General features: G+C 39.7%; 1 protein-coding gene across 6 annotated transcripts in view; it reads right to left on the minus strand.

Annotated features, from left to right (window-relative positions):
* The window catches only part of ZNF143 (zinc finger protein 143), a 56,479-nt gene that overhangs the window by 37,489 nt on the left and 6,889 nt on the right, over positions 1-12,101 (minus strand). For 2 of the 6 annotated variants that reach the window (XM_086678015.1, XM_086678014.1), the window contains exons 2-3: positions 1,263-1,377; positions 856-948 (exon numbers count right to left, since the gene is read on the minus strand). In XM_086678015.1, coding sequence (XP_086534141.1) covers positions 856-948; positions 1,263-1,377 — 208 coding nt within the window. Of the gene's footprint in view, positions 1-855; positions 949-1,262; positions 1,382-5,093; positions 5,271-10,231; positions 10,506-12,101 lie in introns of those variants that run through there. The other 4 variants (XM_086678019.1, XM_086678017.1, XM_086678018.1 and 1 more) reach the window with 4 other exon arrangements.

Raw genomic sequence — 12,101 nt, forward strand, 5'->3', positions numbered from 1 at the left:
ATTTAAGCCAATAAATTAGCACAAGCAAAAACTTTAAACTTTATACAATTTCAAAATGGTATCAACTATAAAAACATACACTACTTAAGATCATGTTCATCTTGATTCTTCCCTCAATGTTCTGAAGCAATTCAAAAACACATCCAGTGATCCTATAGAAAGCAGAAAATCCTCCCTCAGCCATTCTTCCTCCCCTCCAATTTTCAGTTAAATAAGTTCAAGAGGAAGAGTGGCTCATAACAGCAAGCTATGTGAGCTGAATCTCTATTTACCTTTTGGAGCCACTTAGGAACAGTGACCCTGACTACAGAGAAGCTGAACCTGGGAATACTGGCAGATATGTCAGTGTATGTGAGGCCAGTTGTCATTCTCATTCCTGGGTGCTGTAAGTCCCTTGACTATGTATGCATGTGCTCAGTAGGTGTCCATAAAAACAAGGAGTTTGAGAATTGGGCTATTTCTTGGGGCGAAGGAGACACTGATTTACAGTTGATGTTATATAAACAAAACCAAACGTCTATACTTCTATGCATGTTTTGTAAAAACATTAAATAAATAATAACCTCAAGTAAAAAAGCAAGAAAGGTCTTACTAGAAATAGGTTGGGGACACTCCCCCACTTTCCCTCTAATTTTCACACCCCAGAGTGTATTCCAAAAATCTCAAAGGGAGTCCCCAAATTATCAAAACAAATTTAAGTTAACCTGAAACTATTTAAAAATTACCATATGCAATGGTAATATGCAACGAGGCATCTTTAGGATGGACTGGGAAGGGGGGTAAGCTGCCAGGTGTTTGAACTCTGAGGTTATGAATTGCTGGTATTAACCCATGAGCTGTATATGAGGCACATACCTTTAGAATTGTGTTGTATATAAGCGGTAGAACCATCTGCAAGTGTTACTGCTTGCAAGCTTACACCTTCCATATTTTCTAAATTGTCACCATCTATTATAAAAAAATAGTTATTTTCTTTAGATAACTATCACATGTATGTGCTGTTTAAGTTAAAAAATTTTTAATGAAAATTAGGCATAAGGCAGATTGCTTAAGACTCAAATGGGATTTATTCTAGCATTTATAAAAAAGATTTCCCTGCCCTATTGCACCCAGTATCCACAGCAAGAAAAGAAAGGCTTAGTTTTGGTCACGTGTGCTAAACAAGGAAGAGGGAAGTAAACACAGTGTTGTGAGTTTTCATTCTCCCTTAAGATAAATGATATTTCCAAACCCACATGATCCCTTCACACAAAACTGCTCACCTGCCACCGTTACTGCCTCTGTCAAGCACAGGGTAACATGTTGAGCCTCCATTCCTCCTCCAGGAAACTCTGTCATTCCCTGAGAATCTCGATTTATTTGGGCTAACAACATTTTCTACCTTGAAGAAAAATACAGGCACTTGAGAACAAAGAACAATGCATATGAAATAAAAGCTACAAAGAATATTTATCAACCACAAAAATTTGCTACAGAAGTAAACAGAATTCAAAATAGGCTGAAATTTCACTTAATTTTAGTATATGTGCTGCCGAAACGAGCACAATGAGATTTCACTTAATATGCAGGGTTAAGAGTATTAACCCAAAGTCCAGAGCACGCCTTTCATATTCATCAGTAAACTACTGAGCACACTGACAAGTCTTGCCTATCAGTTTTGTAACATATCTAAAGTTTCCATAATCAGAGTTCTTTGCGTTTAACATAGTTGAAGATCCCCACTTATTCCCACAGTCCTGTTGAGTCAGTCTTCAGAAATCTATCCTGAATCTGGCCACTTCTCAGTTTGCCATTACTTCCCTGATTCCAGCCACTACCACCTCTTGCCCACGTTACTGCAACAGCATCCTAACTGGTCTTCCTGCCTCCATTGTGACCTCTCCAGTCTCCTCTCAACACAACAGTCAGAGTGTTCTTTTCTGGTCAAAACCTTCTGATAACTTAGAGTAAAACCAAAAGTCCTTAATGCTGCCCTATGAGGCCAATAATCTTGTCCCTCATTTCCTACTACTCTCTACCTCATTCATTGCATTTCAGCCACATTGGTGTCCTTGCTTTTCCCCATAGTGGGTATTCTGTTGCCTCAGGGCCTTTACATTTGATGATCCTTCTGCCTGAAACATACTTCTCCGTATCTTCATTGGTATTCCCTGATCTTCTTCAAGTCTTTGCTTAATGTCACCCCAATGAGAGCTTCCTTGTTCACCTCATCTCAAACTGCACCTCCCACCTCCAAACCATGATACACCCTAACCCTCTTCCCTCTTTCATACTTCTGTATAGCACTATAACATATTACATGTATTTACTTATTTTGTTTCTTATCTATCCTCCCCACCCCACCCACCCACCTACAATACACCAGGATTTTTATCTGCTTGCTCACTGCTGACTCACAGGTCTAAAAAGTACTTGACACACAGTAGACACACAATTGGTGCTGAATAAATGGATGAATGATAGCTCTTTTACCAATTACCACCACAACCCTCTTCCTCCCTTCTCTCACTTCGTGGTCCCATTATCTCTGTGTGCCTTGGGTTGTCTCAAATAGGAGCTGGGATAACTTAGCTGCATTGAGCCAAGGAATTGGACCAGAGGATCTCTCGAGGACTTTCCAAGTCTAAAGGTTTGATTTCAGTGTCAATATTTAAAAGAAAAATGTGCAGATTGTAATAATTTGCAATTATATTTATGACTACTTAAAGCATTTTTGTTTTAGAAACACTATGAACTGGGGCACCTGGGTGGCTCAGTCAGTTAAGTGTCCAACTCTTTTGGCTCAGGTCATGATCTCACAGTTCATGAGGTTGAGCCCTGCATTTGGCTCTGTGCTGACAGTGCAGAACCTGCTTAAAATTCTCTCTCCTTCTCTCTCTGCCCCTCCCCAGCTTGCACTCTAAATCTCTCTCTCTCAAGGGGCGCCTGGGTGGCGCAGTCGGTTAAGCGTCCGACTTCAGCCAGGTCACGATCTCGCGGTCCGGGAGTTCGAGCCTCGCGTCGGGCTCTGGGCTGATGGCTCAGAGCCTGGAGCCTGTTTCCGATTCTGTGTCTCCCTCTCTCTCTCTGCCCCTCCCCCGTTCATGCTCTGTCTCTCTCTGTCCCAAAAATAAATAAACGTTGAAAAAAAAAAATTTAAATCTCTCTCTCTCAAAATAAACCAAAACAAAACAAAACAAAAAAAACCCTATAAACTGTATCCTTTTATTAAAATAAAAATTTTTTTAATGTTTATTTATTTTTGAGAGAAAGACAGAGCATGAGTGCGGGAGGGACAGAGAGAGAGGGAGACACAGAATCTGAAGCAGGCTCCAGGCTCTGAGTTGTCAGCACACAGCCTGATACGGAGCTCGAACTCACAAACCACGAGATTGTGACCTGAGCCAAAGTCAGACGCTAAACTGACTGAGCCACCCAGGTGCCCCAACTGTATCTTCTTTGAATTAGAGCCGGGAACTGTGGTTTAGGCTCATAGAAAAGCATCACAGCTATGGTGAAAGTCAATCAAAGGCTGACTTTTTAGGGAGTCCTGAAAGATTCCTATCTATAACTGTTCATAGAGCAGGCTGAAACTTCAACACTTCCTTGCTACCTCTAAGAACTATCAGAGAAGCCTCAAAGTATACGTTGGTATACTGCTGTTAAGACCCCTGATGAGGGGGCACCTGGGTGATGAGTCGGTTAAGCCTCCAACTCCTGATTTCGGCTCAGGTCACGATCCCAGGGTCGTGGGATTGAGCCCCGTGTCAGGTTATGTGCTGACAGCGAGAAGCCTGCTTGGAAAGCTTTCTCTCCCTTGTTCTCTGCCCCTCCCCTGCTTGTGCGTGCTTTCTGTCTCAAAAATAAATAGACATTAAAAAAAAAAAAAAGACACCTGATGAGAATAGGACTGGGACAGATTAATTTTCAAAACAAGTTCTGTCACTATATAACAGAAACAAATTTAGATAGGGAAATGGAAAGAAAAACACCTATAAGATGTAGTAAGCATTGTGATTTTTATAGTATTCACCTAGGAAATAAATTTTTAAAACGCAGATTACAAGGTACTTTGGGTCGTGATGTTAAGAAATATCTAAAGTTGTCATTTTCACTCAATTATATATAATCTCCAAATAACTACCATATATAACATCAAAAGGTAACTGACAATATCTGTAATAAAAAAAAGTTATTTCTTGTCTGAAAGCTGGTCAACTGTTAAATTTCTTTTATTTTTTTTTTAATGTTTATTTATTTAAAAAAAAAATTTTTTTTTTCAACGTTTATTTATTTTTGGGACAGAGAGAGACAGAGCATGAACGGGGGAGGAGCAGAGAGAGAGGGAGACACAGAATCGGAAACAGGCTCCAGGCTCTGAGCCATCAGCCCAGAGCCTGATGCGGGGCTCGAACTCACGGACTGCGAGATCGTGACCTGGCTGAAGTCGGACGCTTAACCGATTGCGCCACCCAGGCGCCCCAATGTTTATTTATTTTTGAGACAGAGAGAGACAGAGCATGAGCAGGGAAGGGGCAGAGAGAGAGGGAGACACAGAATGTGAAGCAGGCTCCAGGCTCCGAGCTGTCAGCACAGAGCCCGATGCGGGGCTCTAACTCACGAACAGTGAGATCATGACCCGAGCCGAAGTCGGACACTTAACCGACTGAGCCACCCAGGCGCCTCAACTGTTAAATTTCTTTAGGAAGATTTCAACACCTACAGTTTCATTCCTAATGGAAAAAAAAGAAAAAAACTACATTAATAGAAAGATGAATAGACAACTATTCCCTGGACATGAACTGCTGGCAAATACATGAAGTAGTGATGGGAAAAAACATTCAGGGGAGTTCAAATGGCACTACAATTACCAGAGATAATAAGTGATGGCAGGTCCCTCTTATTTTTAAAGTTCTCAGAAAGACTCTGGGATACAAAGCCCTTTGTTAGAAAAAGATCACATGGGGGAAAAAACGATAGTGAAGAAAAGAAGTAAACAAGCCAGAGATCAAACACCCCATAGTTGCTCACATATCCATCATCATGTCTTGATCATTTCTGTCATTGACATTTTCAGGTTGTGTGGAAATGAACATGTAAGACAGACACGATACCTTTAGAAAGGGCCACCTTATGAAAGGTAGTCAATTTCATGTGGTTTAGTCATGAATCATGGGCCAAAATCAGACACAGAGGAGGCTGTCCTGAAGCACTACAGGAATCTCCATGAAGACAGTGTGTAATATATAAACTTCCTGCCTTTCTGGAAGATGATGATGATGCATGTCAGCCTAAGAAAAACAAACATACTATAGAAATGTAGCAAATGTTATATACAGAATATATAAAGAAATTTTAGGGGCAGCTGGGTGGCTCAAGCAGTTAAGGGTCTGACTTCAGCTCAGGTCATGATCCCATGGTTCGTGGGTTTGAGCCCCACATCAGGTTCTGTGCTGACACTGCAGAACCTGCTTGGGATTCTCTCTCTCTGCCCTTCCCCTGCTCTCTCTCTCTCAAAATAAAGTTAAAATAAAATAAAATCTTAAAAAATAAAATAAAATGTGAAGCCCTTATATATTTCAAGGTTAGCTTAATTTGTTAGAGACCATTGTTATCACAAATTATTATGAAGACATAAATCTAATGGTCCAGGTATAAAAGCAAGAACTCTAACTGCAAGTAATCTTATCACAATAAAAAATGATACAAACAGAAATCTAGATTAACAAATCTTAGATGTTTCTCTGCATGGAGCCACACAAACCAGTCCTTCAGAAATTGTCAAACTCAGGCCCTAACTTCAGGTCAATTTCACCTAACCATAACAGAGAAGCTAGGTCTTTCTATTACCTGCTCTCAATTCCAAAATTTCCTACTATAAAAAGTGCTCCGTGCGCCACTTGGGTGGCCCAGTTGGTTAAACATCTGACTCTTGATTTCACCTCAGATGGTGATCTCATGGTTCGTGGGACAGAGCCTCACATGGGGCTCTGAGCTGACAGCTAGGAGCCTGCTTGGGATTCCCTCTCTCTCTCTCTGTCCCTCCTCTACTCACACTGTCTCTCTTTCTCTCAAAATAAATAAACTTTAAAAAAAGGAAGTGCTATTTCATTTAACCCTGGTCATTTGTGCTACATTTTAGGACATCTCCTAACCTGGAATGAGGAAGTTCCTTAGTATACAGCAACATGAAAATAGTGGGCTATCCTGTACATTTGATGTTTATAGAATTAGTTATACTGCTTTGGTTAGCATTTGTAGAAAACTGTCTTTCAAGTCTCTTCAGTTTTATTTAAATATACACAGGGACTAAGTATGTTCCACTGATGAAATGTAATTCAGTTAAATACAGGGCAGTCAGAATGTGCTGGCAAATGAGGTGGGAGTTTTCACAGGCTCCATAGGAGGGTAAAATATAGTGATAGAATTTATACTACCAATTTTATTTTTTTTAATTTTTTTTTCAATATATGAAGTTTATTGTCAAATTGGTTTCCATACAACACCCAGTGCTCATCCCAAAAGGTGCCCTCCTCAATACCCATCACCCACCCTCCCCTCCCTCCCACCCCATATACTACCAATTTTAACTGGGAAGAATATTCTAGTGGATGGGTGAAATGCTGAAACTTGAAGGCTTTGCCAAAGTCCAGGACCATTCAGAAACTGAGTATTTGATACTGACTGGCAGGTAGCTGAGATAAGGTCTACCAGGCCTAAAGCTAAAAATACTTATGAGAAAAAGCGGTGAGAGCAGAGATAAGAATTTAGAAACGAACAGCTAGGTCTAATCATCAGGAATGCCAATTTTGGTGATGGTTTGATCTTAACTGAACCATTGATATAAAAAAGAGCTTTAAAAAATATTTCTCTTAAACCTCAATAGATTAGCACCGACAACATGGGTTGGTAAGGGCACACCTGCAGGCAGCAGGTTGCTAAGCATGCCCCGGTTTGCTTTTACTGAGACTAGGGAGTTTGAGGAATAGAAGCAGCAGGAGAAAGATTCTGGCATATTCAGAAGCCACTTCTGGCACTGCTCCATTAAAAAAAGGCATAAGAAAGTCATTTGAAAACTACTATGCTAAATTGCACTTTACTTCTCTAAGATAAACATTGTATATGTTAATATTTTATTATTCAAATTGCTATTTTTACATGGGTAAGGGAAGCAAAGCATAATTGTTAGACAATTATGAAAATTACAGAGGGCATTCCTGACACACAACTCCTAAACAAAATAGATCCTCTGTCCAAAAAGGCGTTGAATAGGACACTAAATGTGGATAGTTTAAACATATACCTCTAGACAGAAATAACTAGAAATAACTATTTCTGTAGGTATCACATTTACAAAGCACTTTTCAGATCTAATAACTTATTGATAGTTAAATGGAACAGTCCTGGGGCGCCTGGCTGGTTCAGTCGGGGAAGCATACGACTCTTGATCTCAGGGTTGTAGGTTTGAGCTCCACACTGGGTGTAGAGATTAATAAAATCTTAAAAAAAATAAAAATAAAAATGAAACAGGCCTTCAGCGCCATAAGAGTTCTTGAGCTCTTCCAACTTCTCTGAACTTCCAAAGTTGTCCAGCAAACTGTTTCTTCATGGTAACTATTTAAAATACGTTTTAAGGTTTAAAAATTTTTTTAAGTTTTTATATATTTTTGAGAGAGAGAGGGAGGGCAGAGGTGCAGAGAGTGAGGGAGACACAGAATCCGAAGCAGGCTCCAGGCTCTGAGCTGTCAGCCCCGACGTGGGGCTCACACTCACAAACCACAAGATCATGACCTGAGCTGAAGTCGAATACTTAGCAGACTAGGCCACCCATGTGCCCCAAAATTTTTTTATTTTTAAGTCATCTCTATACTCAACGTGGGGCTCAAACTCACAACCCTGAGATCAAGAGTCACATGTTCTACTGACTGAGCCAACCAGGTCCCTCTAAAATATTTTCCATTTTCCTCAAACCTCTCTATCCCTCACTCCCTTTCCTGTTATCCCCCATTCCTTATCCCTGACACCTCATTTTCAACAAATTAATCAGTCCCCAACTTCACAGAAAATACAGACATCATCATAGAGGAATTCTCTGCCAACAAATCTATCACTTGACTGCATTTCCACATGCTTCCTCCTTCTCTCCTGCCAGATTACCTTCCTACAAGGTAAAACTAATCCCTCCAACCTACATTTCATTTGTCTTTCCTCCTTAGGGATCACAGGGACCTCTTCTGAAAACAATCCCTCTCTCTTCTAATTCCTTCCCATCAAGAACTTAAAAAGCACAAAAATAAAATCAAATAAACAATCTCACATCTGACTTAGCTACCAGTCTCTTTCCTTTTTATCTAGACTAGATTACTTTAGCTAGATTTCCTTAACAGTTGTTACTAAGAATACCTCCTGATTTCTCATTATCATCTATCTGGTTTCTGTCCCTAACTCTAAGGAAATTGCCCTGGCTGTCACGAATCTCCAATTTAACATAAAGTTCACTGGCCATTCCTAGGCTTTCACCCAATGAAAATGTATGTGTATCTTGCAGAAAAACTTGTACAAGAATTGTCTGTGGCAGTTTTATTCATAACAGTTCCAAACTGAAAAGAACCTAAGTGTCCATCAACTAAAGAATGGATAAAGAAGTTGTGATAAATTTATACAGTGGAATATTACTTAGCAATAAAGAGGAACAAATTACTATACATACAATAACAGTGATAAATCTCAAAAGTATTGTGTTGAGGGAAAAAAGCCAGATACAATACATATTGTATTATTCTATTAATATAATATCCAAGAACAGACAAAATTAATCTACAGTGATAGAAACCAAACTGTGGTTTGGAAGGTTGGGGGATTTTCTTTTGAGTTATGACCATCTGGGCGAATACAACTGCTAAAACTCATCAAATGCATATTGAAGATTATACCTCAGATTTTTAAGAAGTTTAAAAAAGGACCTAATATGACAACAGTTAAACATTTAAAAAATGTAATGGCTATTTTTCAGTTGTATCATACTTGATTCAATACCACTGACCTTTATCTCCTTGGAACATTCTCTTGCTTTGGCTTCTGTGGCATCCACATGCTTCTGGTTTTCTCCAACTTCCTAGCTAACCCTTTCCAGATTCTCCTATGGGGTCCTAAATATGTAGGATCCTCAAGTTTCTGTCCTAGTTTGTTTTTTCATTTTATGCACTTTTCCTCTTGAACAATCGCATCCATTCGCATGGCTTCAAAGATCTCTGAAACTTGCAAGCTCTCTAAAATCTATCTAGTCCTTTCTCTTAAAGAGCTGTTGATCTATCTATATGTCTCATTGCTTACTGGCCTCAATGACCTCCGTGGTCCATAGTCACCTCCATCCCAACAGGTTTTCCCATGAAATTTTCCTGTTGCATTTCTACCTCTAACAAATGCAATCACCAACCCAGTAGCTGAAATCTCCCTTATTCTCCAGCCAATCACTAAGAACTATCACTCTATTTCCTAAATACCTGTCAAATTCATTCACTTCTATTAGACTGTCTTAATTGAGGCTACCATTACCCACTTGGATTATTACATCAGCCTCCTAAAGTCCACTCCTACCTTCCTTCAGTGTAATCTCCATAGCAGTCCAAGTGCTTTTAAATCCAATCATAGCAGTTCTCTGTCTCAAAACCTTTAGTACTCTCCCATTTCCCCAGAGTACAAACATCACAATCTAGACTCTAGTAACTTCTCCAGCAGGTTGGACAGCCATTCCAATTGGCCCAAGACTGAGGAGTTTCCCCGAATATGGGACTTTCCACTTTAAGTGGGGGACTTGGTTTTAAAACTGGAATAGTCTTGAGCAAATCAAGACAAGTTGGTCATTCTATCCTCTGGTCTTGTTCTAGCCATAACCTCCTCACATTCCACATCCCACCAATATATTTTTAAAAATTTTTTAATGTTTACTTATTTTTGAAAGACAGAGCACGAGAGAGAGACAGAATCCAAAGCAGGCTCCAGGCTCTGAGTTTTCAGCACAGAGCCCAATGCAGGGCTCGAACCCACAAACCTTGAGATCATTATCTGAGCCAAAGTTGGCCACTTAACCAGACTGAGGCATCCAGGCACCCTTATGTCCCACCAATATTGACGAAAATTCTAGTACTTAATGATACTAATATTATTTAATAGATTAATAATAATATTAATAATACTAATATATTAAATATCAAATGATAAAGATAATAACTAACCCTTCCATAAAACTTACCATATGCCAGACATTACTAATTCATTTAATTCTTCTAGCAATCTTGGGGCGCCTGGGTGGCTCAGTCGGTTAAGCGGCCGACCTCGGCTCAGGTCATGATCTCGCTGTCCGTGAGTTCGAGCCCTGCGTCGGGCTCTGTGCTGACAGCTCAGAGCCTGGAGCCTGTTTCAGATTCTGTGTCTCCCTCTCTCTGACCCTCCCCTGTTCATGCTCTGTCTCTCTCTGTCTCAAAAATAAATAAACGTTAAAAAAAAAATTTTTTTTTAAATAATTCTTCTAGCAATCCTATGAATAAAGAACCATTTTATCCCAGTTTTGCAAATGAAGAAAATGAAACTCAAGAAAAGTTAAATGGTATCCTTAGAGGTGCCTGGGTGGCTCAGTTGGTTAAGCATCTGACCCCTGAGCCAAAGCTCAGGTCATGATCTCATAGTTCATGAATCCAAGCCCTGCATCTGGCTCCAATTCTCTCTTCTCTCCTCTGCTCTCTCTGCCCCTCCCCTGCTCACTCTCTCTCAAATAAACTTAAAAAAATAAAAATAAACAGTATCCTTAACTTCACAACATAAGTAGCAAAGTCAATCTTTTTTTTTTTTTTAATTTTTTTTTTTTCAACGTTTATTTATTTTTGGGACAGAGAGAGACAGAGCATGAACGGGGGAGGGTCAGAGAGAGAGGGAGACACAGAATCGGAAACAGGCTCCAGGCTCTGAGCCATCAGCCCAGAGCCTGACGCGGGGCTCGAACTCACGGACCGCGAGATCGTGACCTGGCTGAAGTTGGACGCTTAACCGACTGCGCCACCCAGGCGCCCCGCAAAGTCAATCTTCTAACCATTTGATTTGGCCCAGCAACTCTTACATGAGCTACTGGATTATTTGACACTCTCAGAAAAGCCCAAGGCTTTATATATACTTTTTAAATATATAAACATACATATATTCACCAAGTCTTGATAGAAGGCCAAGCAAGGCCTTTTTCTCTGAAAATTGTGTGTATGGATTTCTCTATTCAGCATCAACTTTTTTACAAAAATCACTAGCATGATGAATTCCAATTTGGGTTACTTTATTTTTTTAATTAAATAAAATTTTTTTTAATGTTTATTTCTTATTTTGAGAGAAAGAGCAAGTGCAAGTGGAGTAGGGGCAGAGAGGGAGAGAGAGAATCTCAAGCAGGCTCCATGCTGTCAGCACAGAGCCCGATGTGGGGCTCCATCCCATGAACTGTGAAATCACCAGTTGGAGGCTGAGCCACCCTGGCGCCCCTCCCCCATGATCTTTTATAGTTGTACTACTTATAGAACTAAACTCCAGTTCCTTAGTCTGACATTCAGGCTACTCTCCAGTCTGGGTTCTATCCATTTTTCAAATTTCATCTCCTATTATTCTCCTATAGGTCTTTACCTTTACCATGATCAACTACTAAAAATATATATACATTTGTTGGATAAATAGCCAGGACTGATATTTTGAGTAGTATATGTATACATGTACGTGTGTGTATGCACATGTATATGTGTATACGTGTGTGTGTGCACACAACCCTTTAGAGATACAGAGAAGTAAAAAAGAAGTTCTTGTCTTTAAGAAACTCATTCCATGGTGCGAGACAAGTGAAAACAGGTAATTAAACACAATGTTAAGGGAGGGACCACAATAATTAGAACAACTTGGTACCACTTACCAATATTTTATTTTTTATTTTTTAAGTTTATTTAAGTAATCTCTATACCCAATGTGGTGCTCAACTCATGACCTCGAGATCAAGAGTCACGAGCTCCTGACTGAGCCAGCCAGGCATCCCTACTTATCAATATTTTAAATGCAATTTTCAACAAAGTAATTCTTCTTGGGACTTATTAAACAGA

The sequence above is a fragment of the Puma concolor genome, chromosome D1 (genome assembly GCF_028749965.1).
Source record: "Puma concolor isolate L17-30 chromosome D1, mPumCon1.1.hap2, whole genome shotgun sequence".
NCBI lineage: Eukaryota > Metazoa > Chordata > Mammalia > Carnivora > Felidae > Puma > Puma concolor.